Source organism: Castor canadensis, chromosome 18 (genome assembly GCF_047511655.1).
Source record: "Castor canadensis chromosome 18, mCasCan1.hap1v2, whole genome shotgun sequence".
Lineage (NCBI taxonomy): Eukaryota > Metazoa > Chordata > Mammalia > Rodentia > Castoridae > Castor > Castor canadensis.
In genome coordinates, this window is record NC_133403.1 from 32305673 (window position 1) to 32329358 (window position 23686).

The window sequence follows — 23686 nt, forward strand, 5'->3', positions numbered from 1 at the left end:
AATAAAATGCTGGCAGGGTAAGAAACATAGTTTATTAGATGGAACTTGAATGACATTTATAGATAAAGCAAACACTGACTCCATAGCTGGCCCATATTATGAAACAGAACTGTTGGAGAAATGGGGGAGGGTGTGTGGTGGAGTCAGAGGATAGGTTGAGGGTAGTAAAACTGAAAAGCCAAGAAGTACCACCACAGGCACATCCATATTTGGAGATACGGGGATGTCTACTGAAATATTAAGCCAGACTCAACCCCTAAAATTGACCCTGGAAAATGAGGATGAGGAACTGGTTTTTATAGCAAATCATCCAGAACTCTGTGACTCTGCCTTTTGAATTATGTACATCTCTGACTATAAAAATAAAGGACATCTTAAAGTTAAAATAAGAATTTTATGTCGAAGTTTGGAAATTAGTTTATTGCCAAGAAAATTATAGCAGGACTTAAGCATAAAGGAAAAACTGAGCGTGGTTTTATTTCTCAGCATCCTCTTGAGTCATGCCATTAATAAGGACTGCCTGTGAAATGTCCTTAAAGGAAAAAGGCAACTGCATCAGAGTGTTGGTTAGGCGAGTCTTAGTATGCCCTGCTGTACCACTTCTGAATCCACAGCCTGCCCACTTTACAGCTTGTATAGTACTGCTCAGGAGCAGATTTTCCCAGTGGGACTCTTCGCCAACTGTCCCCTCCCTGGGTCTTATGTCCTAAGCAGGGGTCTGCAGCTGTGTTAACTGGATGGCTGTTGAGGGCTCATTATGTGTTAGCATCGCTTTTTAGACCTATTTGGTTTCAGGTTTAGTTTCAGAAATGCAGGTGCTGTGGCTCTGGGCTCCACTGTGAACAGTGACTTCCCCTCTTGGAAGTGGTCTTCATGACTGATGATGCTACTGACGCCTCCCTTGCAGGCTTGGTAATATTAGTAGCCGACTTTGTGCTCAGGATGAGAGTAAATGCTGTGCATACTCTATCATTAATTTCCATAGCAATCATATGAGGTGCATTGGATAGATGAAGAAGTGGAAGGTCAGGAGGTGACATTATTTGACTTGATTTTTACAGCTAGTAAGAGGCAGAACTAAGACCCAACCTTTTTGTTTTCTTTTTTTTTTTGGTGGGGGAGGGACAGGATTGGGGTTTGAACCCAGGGCTTCGCAGATGCAAAATAAGTGCTCTATCGCTTGCGCCACACCTCATTTTGCTCTGGCTATTTTGGAGTTGGGAATTTTGCAAACTGTTTGCCTGGGCTGGCCTTGAACCGTGATCCTTCCGACCTCAGCCTCCCAAGTAGCTAGGATTATGGGCATGAGCCACCAGCGCCCTGCTAAGATCCAAGCTCTTAACCTTTCATCTTTAGCCAGTGTGCTTCTGCTCTGGCAGACTGGCTAGGATACTGACATTCCCTGTGGGAGGTCAGAGTAAGATACTATAAAGGAAACATGCTGGCACATAGTAAGCCCTCTCTACTGAAAGGATATTTTCTGTGCAGTGTTTGTTCCTGTTGCCTTGCCTCTTTGCCCAAATTTAAGTAAGGTATATTGGCGTTGGATTAAAATAGTACATCTCAGTTGGGGGTGATTTTGTTACCACCGCCTGCCCCAGAGACAGTGTCTGGAAAAGAGTCATAATATGGCAGTTGTGGTATATGCATGCTGACATGTGCACACACACTCACTGTAGTCTGACTGGTGACATTTTCTCTGTGGGTTTGGTCTTCACAGGTTTCGGAGACACTAAAGCGTTTTGCAGGGAAGGTGACAACAGCCAGTGTGAAGGAACGGAGAGAAATCCTCAGTGAACTGGGGAGATGTGTTGCTGGAAAAGGTATTTATTTACCATCATGTACCCTGGATGCTGTTTCATTTTAAAAACAAGTTGTGTTTTCTCTTAAGAACCATACCTCCTTTTCCCCTCTCTGCAGACTTCTGCCTTCACTTTTCATATTTACTATAATATGCATTGAAACAGTTGAACATTTGGGTTAGTGGAGAGTTTATCCACATAGGTGCCAAAGCTGTTTATAGTTTTGACCATTATTGGAAATGTTTTGAAAGATAACAATCTTTCTTGAGTAGTATACTGGGTGCAACAACATTTTTTTATAATGGGGCACCATTTTTTCCCAGTTTGTACCATGGAAGTCAACAAGATGTTAAAAGTTGATTGGGCCAGTAAAAAATCCCAAGATCCAATAAGATTGAGAGATGTCATGTTTTCTAGAGCCCTCTTGGAACATTCAAAAGGTGTTTTAATTTTATATACTTTTTTTTTTTTTTTTGGTGGGATTGGGGTTTGAACTCAGGGCCTACACCTTGAGCCACTCTACCAACCCTTTTTTTGTGAAGGGTGTTTTTGAGATAGGGTCTTGGGAACTATTCACCCCTGCTGGCTTCGAACTGTGATCCTTCTGATCTCTGCCTCTTGAGTAGCTAGGATTACAGGCATGAGGCACCAGCGCCTAGCTTGGGTGTATTTGTTTTACTGTACGATAATGGTCCCTAGGCCAGCAGTGTCAGCATCAGCATTGCCTCAGAACCTGTTAGAGAAAGTCTTAACTCCACCTAGCACTTCAGATTTAGAAAGCCTGGGGGTGGAGTCCATCACCTGTGTTTTAGGAGCCCCTGGGTTATTCCTGTTTGCGCAAATTTGAGAATCGCGGCTCTGTGGAGTTGGTTCTATCAGCTTTTATTGGTGAAGCGCCTACTTCCTGCCACTATTCCACCACATTCTCACTTGCTGATTCTGACCTGCTGTTGCCTGGGCAGCATACTCAAGCTTGTTAAAGTGGTGTTGTAAGTGGAGTAAATTGTGTGAGCTTCTAAGGTGTCCTTCTCTGGATGAATGCTCTAGTGTATGAGTTTTATGACCTCCTATGAGGTCTTCCTGGTTACTTTCTCAAGAGGGTTTTAGTTAGGCTGTTCTGTGACACCAGCTGTACACATGTGCTGAGCCATGTTGGTTACTCTGCTTTCAAAATAACCACAAATCCTACCTCCCTCTCCCATGGTTTATGGAGTGAGGAGTTTGACTTGTGTGAGTGAAGTTTATGAGCCACTTTGTATCTTTTGAGGGTGATTTTGCTTTTCTGGAGCCTTGGAATTCTACAGTTCAGGGTGAATTGTATTTGTAAAGTGTAGTTTGATGTGGAAGTTGGCTATGGAAATACTTTCTTCACAAAATTGTTAATTCTCTCTCTTTTTTATTTCTTTCTAATTTTCTGAGTCCAAAGAGGGGTTGATGTATAGTGGTAATTATTCTGGCTTCCTTTGTTAGGGCAGCAGATAATTGAGTGAGTGAACCAAAGCTGGGTGAGGTGTTTCCAGCCATACTGAGGAGTTGGGGATCTTCTCAGAGCTATCTGAGAGGCAGTTGGCTTCATCTCCCAGCCTGGCCCTGCTCCTCAGTCCTGCCTCCGTAGACTTGATCATGGAGACTTACTGAGGCAGCATCTCTCGTGTTTGATCTTTCCTTTAGTGCCACAGTCAGTGATGAAAGGCTTAGCCAGGCTCTGTGTTCTAACCATGGCTGTGTGACCTGCCACAGGTTACTTCATCTCTCTGAGCTGTCTCTTGCTTTGAACATGGAGATAGCAGTGGTACCCCTCATAGGGTTGGTGTGAGGAGTAATTGAGAACATGCATGAACATGTTTAGCACATCTCCTGACTGGTATGCTTGCAGCCTATTTTAGCAGATATTACTGTTATTTTCCTAGCCTGTTTAACTCTGTTTCTGACCTAAGTTATACGGTTTTCTCAATGTTGAGAGCCCTGGGGGAACTGAATCCCTATATTTTATTCATTTACTCTCCATCATTTGTGTGCCTGAAATGTGACATCTTGTGAGCCGTGTGGGTCCTTTAGTCTCTGGTGTCTTCCTCCTTGTCTGTCTCATGTTCAGGCTGAATTTCCCCTACTCAGGGTTCTCCTTGTTGCCTGCCATACAGCATTTGTCCCAGTTGTCTTCTGAACATTTCCTTGCACTCTTGTTCATCCCAACTGCCTGTTTCCCTCTGCTTAGATTCCTGTTGTTTTCTTCATCTTAAAGTGGGCTTGGATAACAGATCCCACCTTGGGGAGTGAATGAGTTAATGTGGTATGAAATGCCTGGAGCAGCACTAAGTACCAGGTATCATCAGTCCATTCCTTTCTTACCCCTGCATTTTTAGTCATTTTAACACCACTCATACATACTTCCCTCTCTCTGCATTTCCTGATAGCCTGCTAATTTATTAGGCCAAGCATCGGGGTCTTTCAGACTTCAGAACCCACTCCAGTTATAGGTGCTCTTCCCTTTTCTGACTCCTCTTGGTATTTTAGTCTTGCTTTTTTTTTTCTCTCTTTGAGAAAAGGTCTTGCTTGTTGCCTTAAGACTTGAACTCAAGGGCTTAAGCAATCCTCCTTCCTCAGCTCCCCACATAGCTGTGACTATAGGGTGCATGCCCTGTTTCTTGCCTTTACTACTATTATTAATTTTTGGTGGTTTTGAGGTTTGAACTCAGTGCTTTGTTCTTGTTATACAGGCGTAATACTGCTTGAGACACCTCCAGCTCCATTTGTTTTTTTTTTTTTTTTTTCTTTTTTGACATGGTCTGGCTCTGTAGCCCAGGCTGTTCTTGAACTCAAGATTCTCCTGCCTCTGCCTCCTGAGTGCTGGGATTATAGATGTACTTCACCACACCCAGTTCCTGGCTTGTATTATTTTTTAAACTGTGGTATTAGAATGTACATAAAGAAAGGTCCCATATTATAAGCAAACAGCTTTCTGAATCATTGCAAACTAAGCAGCATCCTGTGTAACCAGCACCCAAGTCAAGAAGCAGAACAGTTCCAGTACTCCTGAACTTCTGCTCCGCAGCATGAATGTTTTTTGGGTTTTTTTTTTTTGTGGTACTGGGGTGTGAACTCAGGGCCTATACCACCTTGAGCCACTCCACCAGCCCTTTTTTATTGATGGGTTTTTTGAGATAGGGTCTTGCCCTGGGCTGGCTTCAAACCACGATCTTCTTCCTGAATTTTGCCTCCTGAGTAGCTAGGATTACACACGTGAGCCAACAGCACCTGGCTAGCATGGAAGATTTTGAGGCCCCTTGTACTGCTGTAGTTTTGTTTGTTTAACAAATGTCTACCCTAAGCTTTTCTGCATCAAGGTTCTAGAGTTCTATTTTTATCATTGCTTTTTTCTCCTGGGAATTTTATAAAGATACGGGGAGTGCCTGGTGAAAGTAGATGCTCACCATGTTGTTTTTATTGATCAGTTTGTGATCTTTGGTTTCAGATCTGCCAGAGGGAGCAGTGAAAGGGCTCTGCAAATTATTCTGCTTGACTCTGCATCGATACAGGTGAATCTCAACCAGAAGCATATTATACAGGGAGGTAGTATGAGACAGTGGTTACAGAGCCCAGGCATTGGAGCAAGACTGCCTGGAGCCATGTCTACATTGGATCCTGGGCAAGTTACTTAACCTGTCTACATTTCAGTTTCTTTATCTGCAGAATGGTGATACCATTATTTATCTCAAAAATGGTGGTTGATAAATGTAGAGGCCTTCTCATGAGTGCTCAGAATATATATGCTGTCATTAGTCATGCATATAAATGCAGTTGGCCTAGTTCGAAGCCATTATTATAAGTATTCTATAAGTGTAGGTGCTGCCCTGATACTCCTGATGGCGTGTTTGCCCTTGCCATCTACTTTTAGAACTCTGGGAAGAGGTAGATTTATCAAGTTATTTCCTTATCCTATCATCTGATCCACTGAACTATAGTGAAGTCAGTTTTTTCCAAGAAATACCAGTGCTTGGCCTAAGAACCTTGCCCCTCCCCGAGTTCACACAGTCACTTTTCCTCTTCTTTCCTCCCCCAGAGATGCAGCCTCCCGCCGGGCTCTGCAGACAGCCATCCAGCAGTTGGCTGAGGCCCAGCCAGAGGCCACTGCTAAGAACCTCCTGCACTCTCTGCAGTCTTCAGGCATTGGCTCTAAAGCAGGTGTTCCTAGGTAAGAGGGTAAAGGTAGTAGGCCCCCAGGGATTGGTGGAATCTTACTCAGCCAGATAGGCTGGTGCAGATGTGAGCATCCCTGGTTCATAGCCCTTTGCACTCTGAATGGCACCTGACTTCTGCATCTAAACTGAGAGAGGAGCCAGGATGTGGCCAGCTCAGTGTACAAAACCACTTTCCTCAGGAGCAGGGTTGGGAACCAGCAGAAGCAAGGTACTGGATGGGGAAGTCATCTTTTTGTTTTCATACTTGCAAGTGCCAACAGATAGGACTCTAGCTAATGAGGGCTGGGCTACTTGTCTTAAGTTGTCACAAATAACTTGTGGGAAGCAAGTTTCAAGTTCTTCTCTATTATGTACTAGGCAGGGCCTTAGGGTGAATGTTTGTCCTCCAAGAGGAGGCTGCTTCTTTGCACTCAGCCTTCTCCTCCTTTCTCCCTCCTCTCCTCTACAGTAAAAGCAGTGGTTCGGCTGCCTTGCTGGCCCTGACGTGGACCTGCCTTCTAGTGCGCATCGTCTTTCCCTCAAAAGCCAAGCGGCAAGGAGACATCTGGAACAAATTGGTAGGTTCCTGGGTCTTTGAAGCAGTGAGGGTCAACATCCTGCACAGAGTCAGAGAGCACGGCTAACATCCTCCTGCATGCTGAGTGCTCTCACAGGTACCTGGGACAAAGTGCTTTGAATTGTTCCAAGGCAGGTGACAGTAGGGAAATGAGTTCCACGGAATCGCATTCATCTGTTCATTACATGTTTTGAAGCTTCTCTGAGTTGGGCATGATTCTAGGCATTGGGAATACAGTGATGAACAAGAAAATGTGAGTTCTGCCTTTATGGCATGTAGGGAAGGTAGACAAAAAGCAAGGAAATTAGAAAATGCAGTAATATATATCATGCCAGTTTTGTTTTGTCTTTTCCCAAGTAATCATTCTTTTCCTTGTGTTTGGATTTTAGTGTTGAAGTGGATAATAGAGTAGTGTGTCTTGGTCCTAAAATTCTCTCCTCTCTTTCTATCCCTGCTCCTTGCACATTCCCTGGTTTTCCTCAGGCCTTCGCACTTGCAAAGCAGGCACTCTACCACTTAAGCCACACCTTCAGTCCATTTTACTCTGGCTATTTTGGAGAAGGGGTCTTGTGAACTATTTGCCTAGGCTGGCCTGGAACCACAATTTTCCTGGTCTCAGCCTCCCAGGTAGCTAGGATTATAGGCATGAGCCACCAGTGCCCAGCTGTGATTTGTTTTTATTTTATTTATTCATTTTTTGCTGGGACTGGGATTTGTATTCAGGGCTTTGTGCTGGCAAATTGGGTGCTCTGCCTCTTTAACCACACCTGTAGTCTTTTTGCTCTGGCTATTTTGGAGATGGGTTCTCATGAACTGTTTGGCCACTTACCTTCTATTGAATCTGTTTCCTCATTTGCAAATTGTGAAAAAGTATCACCTACCTCAAAGAGTTGTTATAAAGACTGACTTAGTTGAGATTCAAAATGACTGGTTGCTGATGTCAAGTGTACACATAGGTTGTAGTTGGTTCAACTGCTCAGGGATGTGTGAGGGCTTCCTGTGTGCTGGATGCTGTTCTAGCAGCTGGGTCTAGTGTGTGAACAAGGTAGAGGTACTCCTTCCTCCCATGGAGTATACACTCTGGGAATGGACAGTAAGCAAGTCCACAAATAAACAACAGAATGAAGAACATTGCTGAAGAAAAGCAGGGTGGAGGATAGAGAGTGGTAGAGGGTGGTGGGATTGAGTCTTCTGAGGAGGTAATGTTTGAGCAGGGACCTGGAGGATATGAGAGAACAGGCAATGGCCAGATTACATTCCAGGGAGAAGCAATAGCAGTATAACTCTGAATATGATAGAAGCTTTAAAAACTTGTTTTATCATGCAACTGGAGTTTGAACTTAGACACAGGTGCTCTGCCACTTGAGCCACACCTCCAGTCCATTTTGCTCTGGTTATTTTGGAGATAAGAGTCTCACAAACTATTTGCCTAGGTTGACCTCAAACTGTGATCCTCCTGATCTCAGCCTCCGAAGTAGTAAGTAGTTTAGGATTATAGGACTGAGCCGTTGGTGCTTTGCTAAAATCTTTTTTTTTTTTTTTTTTTTTTTTTTGGTGGCACTGGAGTTTGAACTCAAGGTCTCATGCTTGCTAGGCAGGTGCTCTTACTACTTGAGCTACTCCGCCAGCCCTAAAAACTTTTAATTATAAAAAACAAATTTGGGTTCAAGGCCAGCCTTTTCTACATAGCAGGTTTGAGGCCAGTCTGCACTACTTAATGAAACCCTGTTTCAAAAACAAAAAGGAAGAAACAGATGAAACAGAAGTCTGTTCTTTTCCTGCATGGAACTTGTCTTACTGAATTCATGCATTTGCCTTTTTATTTAATATTTTTTTCTTCCTTTGGACTATAAAGTACAGGAAAGCACCTTGTTCTTTTTATTTTTTTCTCATCCATTTCTACCTTGTTCTATCTTGTTCCCCATGCATATTCATTGTCTGACTTATAGAAAGTGTTCAACAAATATTTATGTATTTTTGGTAGTATTGGGGTTTAAACTGGGTTTTGGTGGTACAGGGTTTTGTGTGTTTATTAGGCAGGTGCTCTACCACTTGAGCCACACCTCCAGCCCAACAAATAATTAGTAAATAAATGCGTAAGTGCAAGGCTTGTGTATGGAAATGTAGTGCCCAAGTCACATTCTGCTTTGAGAGGTAACATACAGATGAGTTAGAAATTAAAAAAAAAAAGAAAATACTTAAGTGAACAGTATGGTTAAAGGACAGGACTAAGTGCAGGAGGATGAAAGGAAGAGGATCAGGGTTGAGTTAAGTGAAGGAGACATAGTAGAGACAAAGCCAGATTTAGAGGACCTGAAGAAGGTCTTTGGCAGACTGTGAGGGCCATAGGACCCCCACTCCCATGTCACATCCTGACTTAAGCCTTTCCTGGCCCTGGCAGGTCGAGGTTCAGTGTCTGCTGCTGCTGGAGGTACTAGGTGGCTCCCACAAGCATGCTGTGGATGGTGCTGTGAAGAAGCTCACCAAGCTGTGGAAAGAGGTGACAGGAGCAGGCAGGAGGTAGTAGATGGTGCTTGTTCTGTGCCTAGGCTGCTATCTGATCCACCTTCCTTCCACTTCCTCTTCAGAACCCTGGGCTGGTGGAACAGTACTTGTCAGCCATTCTCAGCCTAGAACCCAACCAGAACTATGCTGGCATGCTGGGGCTTTTGGTTCAGTTCTGCACAAGCCATAAGGAGATGGATGTGGTCAATCAGCACAAGGCAAGTGCCAGGCACAGTGTCTATGGATTTGCCACATTGTGGACTCACTGGGGGGAAGGAGTGGGAATTTGCTTTGACCTCATAGCCTGAGCTGCTGGTCTCATCTCAAGACTTGCTGATTTTCTCAGATGAGACCCTGGCCCTTTTCAGTGATAATGAACTTCAATGAGTTGGTAAGTTTTTCCTGCAGTTCTGGCTTGTGGTAAAACCTGGCATAGTTATGGGATTACATTATTATTATTATAATATATTATATATGTATTATGTATATGGGATTGTAGTATATTATTGTTATCATAGTTATAGTTTGCTTGTTCATGCAGCCATTTATTCACCCTCATTGGGAAACTACCATGTGCCAAGCACTGTGCCAGGTTTAGTGATAACAGCAGTGTGCAGGGAGCTATGATCTTTGTAGAAATGAGTCTGAAAAGGAATCTGACATCAGGGAAATGATTATAATGATGATAAGTGCTACAGAGGAAAAGTGCAAGAAGCTGTGGTATTCTACAGCAAGTGACATGACTAAGGCTGTTGATCAGGGGACATATCTCTGCAATGAAGGGACTTTGAGTGGGAAAGGAGTTAGCAGGTGAAGAGGTGAGGAAGGGGACTTCAGGCATAGAAGGCAGTCGGAGAGAAGGAGCATCCAGGAGGCAAGTGGGGCTCCAGTGGCGGGAGTGAGTGAGAGAGGTGAACTGGGAGAAGAGAAAGTCTTGGAAGCCATGCCAAAGCCTTTGAACTTTCTCCCAGGGGCATGGAAAGTACGGAAGACTTTGCCATGGGTTGGCATGATCAGTGGGACCTGTATGCTTAACGTTGAGATTTGGGGACATTGGTTTGTGGTTTTTGGAGGCTTTGACAACAGGGATGGACCTCTTAGGCTGTGGTCAGACATTTTGTAGGGCCAGGATCTAGCTTGATCTCTGTCTTCCAGAGTGCCCTGCTGGATTTTTACATGAAGAACGTCCTGATGAGCAAAGTGAAGCCTCCGAAGTACCTGCTGGTGAGTGGCAGCATAGCTTAACCACCCAGACAAGCTGGATCTCTTCACTGCCCTTTATTCTTGATCTGATCCCTAGAGGGCTGGATCTCTGATTCCTTTCTCTTTGTAGGACAACTGTGCTCCTTTGCTCCGATACATGTCACACTCAGAGTTTAAGGATCTGATACTGCCTACCATACAGAAGTCCTTACTGAGGAGTCCAGAGAATGTTATTGAAAGTAGGTTCCTATCTAACAGGATGATGGGAGGGGACATGTTGCCTGGTCAGCTCTGTTCCTCCTGCTTGGCCAGCAGGGTGTGAGAGAGATCAGACACCCATTTTAGAATATGCTTAAAGTCATGGTCATTTCTTGTTAGAGAAATGCTTGAAAGTGTAGCCACTTAGAGTGCTACATGTATTGTAGATGTTCAAGATGCTCCTGGAGACTATTTAGGTTAAAAACCTCTTATAGACAGTTTGGAATTGGCATAAAAGTGGCTTTTGAACCATAGACTATGAGGGTTAAGTCTCTGTCCCTGCTTCTCGTGGTGTAATGGGTGTCAGTGGAATATTAGAGGGGCAAGTTTTTCCTCATTGAGATTAGGGAAATACACAGCTTTCCAGCAGAGCTTTGGTTCAAGGATATGACTATCTGCTTCCCTGTAGAGGTGAAGGGCAGTTACATTATCATGTGGCTAGATACTTGGCCTGGTGATGTTTGCTGGGGATTAGGGCAAAAATGCCCATTAATCCCTGAGTCTGATAGGGCAGTATTTTCTGTCCCCTTAGCCATCTCTAGTCTCCTGGCATCTGTGACACTTGATCTCAGTCAGTATGCACCGGACATCGTGAAAGGCCTGGCTAGTGAGTATGCCACACGTTGGGTTTTGGTTGTACTTGCTGCAGTTCTTACGGACGACAGCTCAGGTTAGAGATAATGCTTTAACCTCCTCCAAACGGGCAGAGTTTATTTTTTGAGATCCTTTGTAATTAGAATAGAGAGTTAGGAGTGAAGAGCTGGGAGCGTGAGAAGGACAGATTAAAGTCTGAATGCAGAGCTGCTGAAAGCCCCTGAGCAGTGGCTCTGTGTGTCTAGATCAGCTGAAATCCAACAGCCCCCGCCTGATGGACGAAGCTGTGCTGGCCCTGCGCAACCTGGCCCGCCAGTGCAGCGACTCCTCAGCCATGGAGGCCCTCACCAGACACCTGTTTGCGATCCTCGGAGGTGAGTAGACTTTCTCGGCTGCTGACATGGCTGAGGTGTGTCCTAGTATTCCCCTGGAGCCTGGATCTGGCAGGGACTTGATTCTGACTCTGTTTGTGGTGAGGCTATGTGATGAGGGGATGCCCACATTGAAATGTATGTGTGCGATGTGAACAAAAGCACATACTGGGCAGTGTAAGTGGGGGTGATCTCATTGTTTTTAAGTATATATGCTTTTGTATGCAAGGCAGAAAAGTGAAAAGAAATATATCAAGATGTTAGTAATGTCTTTGAGTAGTGGGAACGTGGTGATCTAAAATATTTTTTCCTTTATAGTTTTTCAGTTTCTCAAATTTTCTATAAGACCCTAGTATATTTTTTTAGTGACAGTAGGGTTTGAACTCAAGACTTCTCATTTGCAAATGAGAGTGTGCTTGGGCCACACTTCCAGTCTTTTTTTTTTTTTAATTTGAAGAATACACAAATATTTTTATGTCTTTCATTTAATGTAAAACACAAATGCTGATTTGATATATATTCATGTAAAACTTTTTCCTCTTACATTTACAACTCAACAGATTGGTAAATCCTGAATAACTGCTATAATCATTATATGGAGCATACTATATTAGTATTTCCAAAGTGTTTCCTAATCCATTTCTTCTTTTATACTCTAAAACATCTTTATTATGTTGTTTGATATGATAGCACCATAGGAAGATAGTGGTGCCCAAGATTAGCCCAACCTTCAGCCAGCTGGGTTAGGCTTTTGGCAGCTCCCGCACATTGAACTTGGACTGTGCTGAATTGCAGCTCAGGAGCCAGGTGAAGGCATGAGAAGGGGTGTATGGCTCCATCTTGCTCAATTGTACTTTTTAGATAGAAAACAAAAGGCTAGTAAATGTGATCTTAGACCCAGTTTTATACCAGAAAGGCTACTTCTGCAGTCTGCATATATCATGTCACCTCATGGCTGCACTATTCCCCCCCTGGGGAAATGGAGCAGATGTGAACTTGAACCTTTGTTTCTCTCTTCTCAGGCTCAGAGGGAAAATTAACCATTGTAGCCCAGAAGATCAGCGTACTCTCAGGTAGGAGATTTCTCCTCAGATCATGGAAGTGTGGTGTAGTAATGGGGGAGGTTTAACATAACTCTCAGGTAAGGCGAGTCCTTTGAATCCTGACCTCTCTGACAGTGTTGGCTGTGCCAGCCTGCCTCCCAGGACTCTGCTGCCTGCCTGCGTGGCAAGAGGCCTGGCTTCTATAAAAAGGCAAGACTGTGGAGGGAGAATTGACGGAGGGTTAGTAATGGCCAGGGGAGAGGCATGGCTGCTGGGGACCCAAAAGAGGTCTGTGACCCGGTGTGCCAAGGTGGCAGTGGCAGGAAGACTTGCCTGCTGTGGTTTTGTGCAGATGAGGGGCCGAGCAGGGAATCTGCCTTTCAGGAATTGGGAGCATCAGTCACCATGTGGTGTCCGGGTCTTCTGGTCAAGTCCTGAATGGGACCGTTGCTGAGCTTTTTATTCCGTTCCTCCAGCAGGAAGGTAATTCTGTGCAGCATGGGGGGGTGCAGTCCAGACCCATCCTTGACTGTGGTTTTTCCCGTCTGGAGCCTTCCATGAGCCCCTTCTGAAGACACACCATCCTTTGCTAGCAGGGCTGGGAGTTGCCTGAAATGTCACTATTTCCTCTTCTGGGCCTCTGGCTTGCTTTCTTGTGCTACTTACGGTGATTTGATGAGGTTGTAAGATGTTATACTGACTTATCTTGTGCTGCTTGTCCTAGTGCATGAAGGCACCTTGGTACACGCTGTTTCTGTCCTGGCTCTCTGGTGCAACCGGTTTACTACAGAAGTGCCCAAGAAGCTCACTGACTGGTTTAAGAAAGCTTTCAGCCTTAAAACCTCCACCTCTGCAGTGAGGCATGCTTACCTGCAGTGCATGCTGGCCTCCTTCCGAGGTAAGAAGCCTCCTCTGCAGGGGTAGCCAAGTCTTCAGGGCATTTTCTTCTCTTTTTTTTTTTTTGGTGGTACTGGGGTTTGAGCTCAAGGCTTACACCTTGAGCCATTCCACCAGCCCTTTTTCATGATAGGGTTTTTTGGAGTCTTGCAAATTATTTGCCCTGGCTGGCTTCGAACCAATATCCTCCTAATCTCTGCCTCCTGAGTTGCTAGGATTACAGGTGTGAGCCACAGTGCCTGGCTTCTTTAGGGCATTTCCACCATTCCAGGCTTTCCCTTTTGGTTCAGCTTGTTTTGCATCATTTCTTCCTGAGCCTTTGGGCCTTTTAGTCATTCATAAATCCCAGAATCAGAGCTCAGTCTTAACAACAAATAAAGGACTTCTCCCTTTAGCAAACTTTATTTAGTGAGGACCACAAGCAGAACCTGTCACTGCAACATCTGAAATTGTGGAGAAACGATTCTTATGAGACTGATTTTTGTTTTATTTTTGGTGGTACTGGCGTTTGAACTCATGGCGTAATGTTTGCTAGGCAGATGCTCTACTGCTTGAGCTACTCTGCCATGCCAGCCCAAGTATTGGGATAGGGTCTTGCCTTTTTTTTTTTTTTTTTTTTCCCCCCCATGCTGGCCTCGAACTGCCATCCTCTTGGTCTCCATCTCCTGAGTAGCTAGGTTTATAGGTGTGAGCCACTGGTGCCTGGCCCTGATAAAACTGATTTAAAAGGTTTAACTTCATACATACTTGACTCTGGTTCTATTAAAAATGACCACTGCCCTTCTTTTAGTGCTAACACAGCTGCTGACATAGACTTTGGTGTCTACCTCTATGCCAAGCAGAGCCAGGGAAGCGTCAGATCTGGATAGGAGCTTCATTCCCAAACTAGTAACCTTTAACATTGACTTCCACCTCTATAATAAGCTTGTATTTTTTTGAAATGATGTATTTCTTTTAGATTTATGATGAGCTATGTTTAAAGAAATGTCCAAGAGATTCCAGAACCGCCCCTAGAGAAGGGACATCCTTCTGTATGAAATGTGTCTTGTCTGATGAACTTTGTACCTATATATATCCCTTAATGGTTAGGGAAGAAGAATATGACTGGAAGGATTTTTGGCACTGAGTTTAAGAGCAATGCATCTTTTCCTAAAACACATATCCAGGCTCTGAGTCATAGATCATCTCTGTGCAGTGGTTAGTGAGGTTTATGCAAAGCCACAGAGAGTGCTGATGAAGTCTTAGATTCTCATGTGTGGAAATGTACAGTTAGTACTACCTTAGGGATTGAATAAACTCATATCCTTGATTTAAAAACAGTCTGTGTACTCATGTATCAGTTTGCATTTTTGCCGCCTTAATCAGGCTTGGTTTTAGATTGAATTGTAGATGTCAGAGACTTGGTTTAACCTAGTCTCTTCAGTTGAGCTAGCTTTGTTCCGTGCTTTAAAAATAAACATAGTGTTGGGGGTCAGCAGTTCTAGCCCCAGTACTGCAAACGAACGAGCACAAAGTATAAAATAAGTCTTTAGGATAAGCATTTCTCAGATTCAAATCCATGACATTATCTGAAATAATGGTTTCCTTGTGAAATAGTCTGATATGCCCAGTTAATAGTTACAATAACATGGGTTTAGCTATAGTTTTAACTGGGTTCTCTCTTTTTGGTGGGACTAGGGTTTGAACTCAGGGCTTCATGCTTGCAAAGCAGATGGCTCTACCACTTGAGCCACACTTCCAATTCATTTTGCTCTGGTTATTTTGGAGATGGGGTCTCATGAACTATTTGCCCAGGTTGGCCTCGAACCTTCATCCTCCCAATTTCAGCCTCCCGGGTAGCTAGAATTACAGATGTGAGCCACCAGCAACAAGCTGCCCTTTTTTTTTTTTAATGGTACTGGGGTTTGGGCTCTGGGCCTAGCACTTACTAGGCAAGCACTCTACCACTTGAGCCTTCACCTTGAGCCACTCTGCCAACCCTTTTTAAGATAGGTATTTTCGAGATATGATCTCACAGACTATTTGCCTAGGCTGGCTTCAAACCATGATCCTCCTTATCTTTGCCTCTTGAGTAGCTAGGATTATAGGCGTGAGCCACTGGGCCTGCCTTTTTTTTTTTTTAAATGGCTTGTTTGTTTAAAAAAAAAAAAAGCAGATTTCTGGTTTTGGAATTTGGGTCCAGAGGTTGCCAGGTATAAGGGAAGAGTACCAGATTGGAATTGATAGGCTTGGTGTTAGTGCTGGCTTCACATCAACCAGACATATGATCTTAGGGAGCTCACTTAAGGTTTCTGTTTCCTTATCCATCAGATGAATAGCTGGACTATTGGGTTAATAAACATTCTTCTGTCTCTAATTTTGTATTCATAGAGTATGAGTTGAGCCCCTGATTCTAACTCTAGTTCCTTTTTGTATTTGTCACATTAACTGAATGGTTTTAGCCAGCTCACATGGGTGGATAACTCCTTTCTCAATCTTGTCACTACTGAAGATCAAGATGTTCTGTAAGTTGTTCTCTCTTTACAGGTGACACACTGTTGCAGGCACTGGACTTACTGCCCTTACTCACCCAGACAGTGGAGAAGGCAGCCTCTCAGAGTACTCAGGTTCCTGTGGTCACTGAAGGGGTCGCTGCAGCCTTGTTGCTCTCGAAGCTTTCAGTGACTGACTCACAGGCTGGTAAGATTCTAGAACATCCAGGGTGGTACATGACAAGGGCTTCTTTCAGAGTCCTTGGGAGAAGTGCTTTGGTTTTTTGGATCAACTTGACAGCCACAGGGCTGTCACCTGCAGGGATGAGCCTCAGGGTTGTAGTGGGGAGGCAGCCAAGGGACTCTGTTACTGTCCTTGGCTCTGTTGCTCTGATGCTCTGCGATGTTGGCTTGGAGTTGATGCCCTATAGACCTAGGCTTAATATCAGAACTTTTTGTCTTAATTGCTTATACATTTATAGGGTACAAAATGGTATAATGTGAAAAGCTTCCGCTTAGCCCTGTCTTTCAGCCACTAAGTTTCCCTCTTTGGATAGTATTGCCACTTTTGTGCCGAGATATAGTCAATGTGTAATGAAACATGCTCTGTAACATACTGTATACACCGTGTTATATGCTGAATACATCTTAGAAATAATTTCAGATCAGTATGTCAAAAAGAGCCTTTTCACTCTGTTTTGTGGCTACCTAGTATTCCGTGCTTTCATTAGTTTACCTCTGTTCGCCAGCTTTCATTGTTGTGGCAAAATACCTGAGAAAATCAATGTAAAGGAGGGAAGGTTTATTTTTGGCTCATAGCTTCAGAGACTTCAGTCCATGGTAGATTATCCCATTGCCTTTGGGTCTGTGGTGAGGCAGCACACCATAGTGGGAAGGACAGCATTGTGGAACAAAGGTACTCACCTCATAGTGGCTAGAAAGCAGAGATAGAAAAAGAACTAGTGTCCCAATATCTCCTTCAGGGACATATACCCAGTACCTAACTTTCTTCCACTAGGGCCCATCTAAAGGTTCCACCAACTGCTAATAGTATCATAGGCTGGGTACCAAGTCTTTAACACATGTGCGTTTTGGGGACATTGAGGATCCAACTAAAGCAGCCTCCCACTCTCTGCATGTGCATGTACCTGAACTTGTTCCTGCGGTGAGAAATGGGGTTCAGCTCTCTGCATGTGTTACTGTGTACCCACTATGAATGTGCCAAGGCCCTAGACTACCTTGCATGGATGCAGAGATGAACATGACCTCACTTCAGCAAGTTTCAGGGTGCTTACTATACTCAGGATGCTTATTCTTTGCAGGACCAAAATGTCTTTGTAGTTTAACACAAAATAAGGCATGGAGGTTTTTTTTTTTTCCAGCACTGGGTTTAAACTCAGGGCCTCATACTTGCTAGGCAGTTAGAATGGTTTTGAAGAAGAGACTGCTTTTACTTTGAAGAATGGGAGAAGCTATTTGAAGGAAGAGTTTGTACTAGAACCCTGAGGGCCCAGAAAGGTTTACTCTTCTGAAGGAATGGCCACAAGTTTAAACAGTCCCAGTAAGGGGAGCTGTGTTGGGTGATCCTCAAGTATTATAGTTTGGTGCCTGTGCAGGTGGGAATTCAGGAAAAGTCACTCCTGGGGGCTCCTGCAGGCAGCACAGAACTATGGGAGGTTTTCATATAGGAGGTGATTGCCAGGACTGGAGTTCATTCTCATAGGGAGAGCATTGAGCCTACGAATGACCCAGTTGGCTAGGGTCCTTCACAAAGCCTGCCCCAGCAGCTTCAGGATGGAGGGATCCAGCTCTGGGGGACCTGGTTCACTCTGTCATGGGGTAACTAACCTTAGGTTTCTTGCAGAGGCGAAACTGAGCGGTTTTTGGCAGCTGGTTACGGATGAGAAAAAGCAGATTTTCACTTCTGAGAAATTCCTGCTGTCAGCTTCGGAGGATGGTGAGTTTCTTGGAGCCAAGTCTTTTGACTCCAAGGGAGGACCAGTTCCTGACCACCTAATTGGCTGTTGGCCATTCAACTTTGCAAAAGCCAGAAGAATGTGAAGAGTAGCTTGGCTGTTGTTGCAGTGAATTCATTCCTGTGGGAGTGTCACGATTAGGAAGTAGGGGGACCCGGGAGAACTGTGGAGACAGAGTAGTGATGCTTGTAGAGCTGTGATACTAGCTGCAATTATAGCTGATTGGATAATTGGTGCTGTCTCAGGTTTTCTTATGTTAAGGGGAGCTGGTGGAGTGTGGCAGGCTACTCTCCCCCACCTGGAGACACAGACACTACTGGTTTCTGCCCTGGCAGAAAAGGAACAGTTGATCTCTAAATGTATGTGTAAAATTCTAGGTTGCCTTAGAAGAGTCTGCCACTAATTAGTGATTTGAAAAATCTTTTGACTCATACATCACAACATCCTATTAATGAGCTACAACTGTTAGTCACTTCCTGGTTTTTAAAAAATTTTAGTTAACTTTTTTTTCAAAGTGGAACTGGGGTTTGAACTCAGGGCTTTGCACTTGGAAGACAGACATGCTGCTGTTTGAGCCACACCTCCAGTCCATTTTTCCTGTTATTTTGGAGATGGGATCTTGAGAACCATGTCCAGCTAATAATTCTGACTTATTAAAATAAGTGTAAACTTTTCTTATGCCAAGATGTGTGTCGATAGTAAGGAAAGAAAATGAGCAGTAACTTCACATTTAGTGATAATCATTTATATTTTGGTGTTTATTTTCTAGTTCATTCCAGTTCTTTGTGTGTGTGTGTGTGTGTACACTTAGCTTTTTAAAAAATAATTCCACTGTTTCTTCCTCTTACAGCCCTGTGTACTGTGTTGCGTTTGACTGAGAGACTCTTCCTTGACCACCCGCATAGACTCATAAACAACAAAGTTCAGTATGTGAGGCTTGCTTATTTTGTCCCTTGGGCCAAACAAGGCAAACCCTGGCAGGAATCTGAGGAGTGGTGTGTGAGAGAGTTGGCTAGTGCTATCCTCTGGCTCCCCTATGACTACCTGTCCCTGTGCTTACAGGCAGTACCACCGGGTCCTGGTTGCAGTGCTCCTGAGCCGCACCTGGAACGTGCGCAGGCAGGCTCAGCAGACAGTGAGGAAGCTGTTGTCCTCTCTTGGGGGCTTTAAGCTGGCTTATGGCCTCCTTGAGGAGCTGAAGGCTGTTCTCAATTCTCATAAGGTGAGGGTGTCTGGGCCCCGGAACTGGGGCTTTTGGGCCCCATACTTATAACCAGGAGTTTTGGCTGGTTTACCCCTGAGCTGTTTTCACTCAGACTCTGGATGCCAGAACCTTCTGCTCTACCCTTGAGTTCTGATAATATCTTTCATATAATTCCTTGTTATTTCAGAGACCTTTTTTCCCCCTTCCTGTGCCTTTTGACATGTAACTCAACCCTTTTTGAATATCTCACTTTTTTCCTTTTTGGAGGGACTGGGGTTTCAACTCAGGGGTTCGTGCTTACAAAGCAGGCACTCTACTGCTTGAGTCAAACTCCAGTCCATTTTGCTCTGTTTATTTTTGAAGATGGGGGTCTCACCAACTATTTGTGCTGGCCTCATACCATAATCCTCCCAATCTCTGCCTCCCAAGTAGCTATGATTACAGGCATAAGCCACCAGCACCCTACTCATGAGCACTTGTTTGCTTGCTCTCTCTCTCTCTTTCTCTTTTGTGTGTGTGTAGTACTGGGGTTTGAATTCAGGGCTTTGTACTTGTTGGGTGAGTGCTCTACCACTTGAGCCATGCCACTTGCCTTTTCTAACCATTCTCCCTTTTGACTTCATGGTACCTTTCAAGGCAGATAGGGCTTATAATCCTTACTTGATACGAGCTGTCTGAGGTTCTAGGGGATGAGATGACCTGCTTGGTGTCTCCCAGTCAGTGGCTGGAAGAATTGGGAATAGACCCCAAAGGCCTACCTCCTGTTTCAGTGATCTGGGTGTTGTGCCTCACCGCTTCCCTCCCCAAGCCTGCTTGAGGCATGTGAGCCAGACAGACTTGTGGACTTGCACCAGGTCTGGACCAGTTTCCATTTCTTTCTCTTCCCCATAGGCTTTTTTCCTTTTTTTTTTTTTTTGTGTGTGTGTACTAGAACTTGAACTCAGGGCCTCACACTTGCTAGGCAAGTGCTGTACCTCTTGTGCCACTCCACCAGCCCTATTTTGTGTTAAGTATTTTTGAGATAGCCCATGCTGACTTCAAGCAGAGCTATTCCTGATCTCTGCCTCCCAAATAGCTAGGATTATAGGTATGAGCCACTGGCGCCTGACACCCATAGGCTTTTTTAGGTGCATTGCTCACGGCCTGTGGGTCATAATCAGGAAGCTGGGCATCAGGCTCTACTCTTATCAGGGACCCTGGAGAATAGCATGACTGGGGATATCCCTGGCATAGTTCCTGCACAGGGCTCTGAGTAGTGGGGACTCAACCTGTTGTCTCCATGCAGGTGCTGCCCTATGAGGCTCTGGTGACTGATGCTGGGGAGGTGACTGAGACAGGCAAGGCCTACGTGCCTCCACGGGTCCTGCAGGAGGCTCTGTGTGTCATCTCTGGGGTTCCAGGGCTTGAGGGTGACGTCACTGGCACTGAACAGCTTGCCCGGGAGATGCTGATCATCTCCCACCACCCATCCTTAGGTCTGTGACTGTGGTGGGTATGGGAGGGGGAGGGCTGTTGGGCAGGGTGAGAGTAGATGGGGTGGAAAGCTTTAAGGAGCCCCCTCCCCTTCAGTGGCAGTGCAGTCTGGACTCTGGCCAGCACTTCTCACCAGGATGAAGATTGACCCTGAAACCTTCATCACCAGGCACCTGGATCAGATCATTCCCAGGATTACCACACAGTGTCCTCTGAACCAGGTGATGGGCACATGGGCTGGTTCTGGCCTCAGGTAGGGGGGACTTTCCTCCCAGGAAATAGGAAGGGAGAGCTCAAAGAAATAGTAAACTGTGGGCTTGGTCTCTTGGTTGTAAGTGACTGAAATGCATATTGGTTTAAGCCTAAAAGGAAACTTACTGCCTTGTTTACCTGTGAAATCCAAGGGTGTGACTGGCTTGGGCTAATGGTGCTGTAGGCAGTCAGCTGGTGCCCTTGGGAAAGTATTGGTGGTATCTCTCTTACTCTCTGTCCAATTCATTGGCTTCCTGCCTCTGTTTTCCATGCTGTGGGCTATATCCTCTTTCTGTCAGAAGAGAGCTACTAGAGTTGCACGCATACATCTTTTCCTCTTGTCAGTTCCACTGGTGAAGCATGCATTTTCCAGTAACCTTGACTGTCATGGGGTCTCATTGTCCCCAATCTGGCTCAGGTCCTATGCTCATCTCTGAGCCTGTCCTGGTCTAGGTCATGTGCCCACCTCTGGAAAAGGCAAGAGTAGCTGTACCTGGACCATGGAGGTTGAGGGTGTGGAAGGAGTGTGTCTCTCTAAGTCAGAGTGCCATTAGCAGACTAAGGGATGGAAGCTTGCTTTCTACTCTGGGCAGTGTTCAGAAAGAACAAGGCAATGGGAAGAAGGGGAACCAACTGCCAGGGGCACTTAGGCATGATGGCACTTCATTGTGGTGGCCAGTTGTGGCACAGACTGACCCTGTCCATGTTTGTCTGGCAGTCTTCCATGAATGCCATGGGCTCCCTTTCAATCCTGTCCCCGGACCGGGTCTTACCACAGCTAATCAGTACCATCACCGCCTCTGTGCAGAATCCTGCACTGCGTCTAGTGACTCGGGAGGAGTTTGCCATAATGCAGACCCCTGCCGGGGAGCTGTTCGACAAATCCATCATCCAGAGGTGAGACACCCCCACCCCCTAACACACACACAAATCATAAGGCGTAGTTACTTTGCCTATCCCAGCCTGAGTTTCCTGTATGATGGGAACAACACCTTCTCTGTAGGGTCATTTGAGGAATGAACGAAACAGCCTGTCCATTCACTGGGTAAATATCTGCTGTGTTCCTGGCCTGGCACTTAGGCCCTGGCTGTCCATGTATCTAGGATCTGGCACTGTCCTGGCTAGCTGGAATCTGGGCATGGTAGTACATGCTTATAATTTTAGCACTTGGGATGCTGAGGCAAGAGGATCTTGAATTCAAGGCCAGCTTGGGCTACATAGTGACTTTGAGACCAGCCTGGGCTAAATAGAGATCTTGTCTACAATGACCTTGTGTATATTGAAATCCTGTCTCAAAAAACAAGACAAAATAGTAAGTTAGTTGGGATTGGGATTGTAGCTCAGTGATAAGAGTATTTGCCTAACATTTGAAAGTTAATTCTCCAGCATCACAAAAAAGAAAAAAAAAAAGTTAAAGCTAGCTGGGATTTCATGGCCGGTGGGAGGTTGAGGGGCTTGGTGGCTCTTTTTGAGCTGACCGGCCACCTGCTCTATTTTAGTGCCCAGCAGGACAGCATAAAAAAGGCCAACATGAAGCGAGAGAACAAAGCTTATTCCTTCAAAGAGCAGATCATTGAGCTGGAGCTAAAGGAGGTAAGGCCATAGAGGCATCTCAAGGGGTTGCCTAGCTTGGTGGCTTCAGGCTGCTAGCTCTCTGCTGCATGAAGGCTGTTTGCTGGGATCATTTCCTCCATCCCTTGTTCTCTGGCCACACTCTCTTCACTTTGTCTGTCTCCCACTCAAGGCAAACTAGTTTCTCCCTAAAGTACTGCTGCTCGATCCTGTGCCTGTCCCCCAGCTTCTTGAAGGCTGAGCCCCATCTGGGTTCCTAATAGCAAGCATGGGGCCTGATGTAGTGGGGCATCTGGGGCATCCTGCTTTGAACAGAGCTGATTCTGACAGCAGAGTGCAAGGGTTTCTCCTGTCTCAGCCTGTGTTCCCTCAGTTTTCGAGGCTGGATTCTTCTTGACTTTGACATCTCAGCCCACATGGTTCCTTCTCAGAGAGGTGATTGATCCTCTGTCCATTATCCACTAGACTCCACTCTCATCCTGGTTACTGTGCATCATACTCATTTCTTTCATGACATTTCTCATGCTCCACCATCATCTTGTTTGTATCTGTTCACTTGTTTTTTATCTGCTTTCACCTGCTAGATTGTGAGCTCCAAGAGGGCAGGGACTTTACACACCACCTGCAACTCCCCACCCTCCACCCCCATATCTCTAGCGTTTAGAACAGTGCCTAGTATGATACAGATGCTCAATAAGTACTTGAAAGAGTGAGTGATCCCTCTGCCTTGCTATCTCCAGCTACTTGAGAAGGCTTTGTCCAGGCTTCAGCTTACATTGTAGGAGGGACTGGCAGGAGGGGAGGGTGAAGTTTTGAATCTGAAGCTATTTGGCTACCAGAATACCCTTTGGAGATCATTGAGAGACCTTATATTTCTTTAACATATTTCTCTCCTTCAGCAGAGTCAAGTGAAAATTTGCTTCTCTGTTGCTGTCTTTGTTCTGTAGACATTCAGGAGCTGTGGACTTTGTAGGGGAACAGGAAAGCCACATGATGGTCTTGGGTGCCAGTCCCAGACTTGGAGGTGGCCTATTAGTCTCTGTGGAAGCAAACTTACCTTCCTTTGTTAGGGAGGCAGGTCTTTTCCATGGAGATCGAACTGTTTTTGCTATCCTGATCCTTTAGGAGATAAAGAAGAAGAAAGGCATAAAAGAGGAGGTGCAGCTGACCAGTAAGCAGAAGGAGATGCTGCAGGCCCAGCTGGACAAGGAGGCAGAAATCCGGAGGCGGCTGCAGGAAGTAAGTGACTGTCACCACCACATGCCCACGCCAGAAGGGTTCTGGACAGCCCAGCCCCATTCCTTGTTGTC

The 23686-nt window shown here is 45.1% G+C and overlaps 1 protein-coding gene across 1 annotated transcript in view; it reads left to right on the forward strand.

Moving 5' to 3' along the window:
• Positions 1–23686, forward strand: part of Gcn1 (GCN1 activator of EIF2AK4) — a 58886-nt gene that overhangs the window by 3488 nt on the left and 31712 nt on the right. The window contains exons 2-23 of the mRNA XM_020179078.2: positions 1721–1823; positions 5275–5338; positions 5863–5994; positions 6450–6558; positions 8959–9057; positions 9146–9280; positions 10218–10286; positions 10396–10504; positions 11056–11130; positions 11363–11491; positions 12511–12561; positions 12916–13014; positions 13256–13429; positions 15955–16107; positions 17764–17856; positions 18726–18801; positions 18938–19097; positions 20365–20554; positions 20649–20773; positions 21523–21701; positions 22304–22397; positions 23502–23615. Coding sequence (XP_020034667.2) covers positions 1721–1823; positions 5275–5338; positions 5863–5994; positions 6450–6558; positions 8959–9057; positions 9146–9280; positions 10218–10286; positions 10396–10504; positions 11056–11130; positions 11363–11491; positions 12511–12561; positions 12916–13014; positions 13256–13429; positions 15955–16107; positions 17764–17856; positions 18726–18801; positions 18938–19097; positions 20365–20554; positions 20649–20773; positions 21523–21701; positions 22304–22397; positions 23502–23615 — 2532 coding nt within the window. The remainder of the gene's footprint in view (positions 1–1720; positions 1824–5274; positions 5339–5862; positions 5995–6449; positions 6559–8958; positions 9058–9145; positions 9281–10217; positions 10287–10395; positions 10505–11055; positions 11131–11362; positions 11492–12510; positions 12562–12915; positions 13015–13255; positions 13430–15954; positions 16108–17763; positions 17857–18725; positions 18802–18937; positions 19098–20364; positions 20555–20648; positions 20774–21522; positions 21702–22303; positions 22398–23501; positions 23616–23686) is intronic.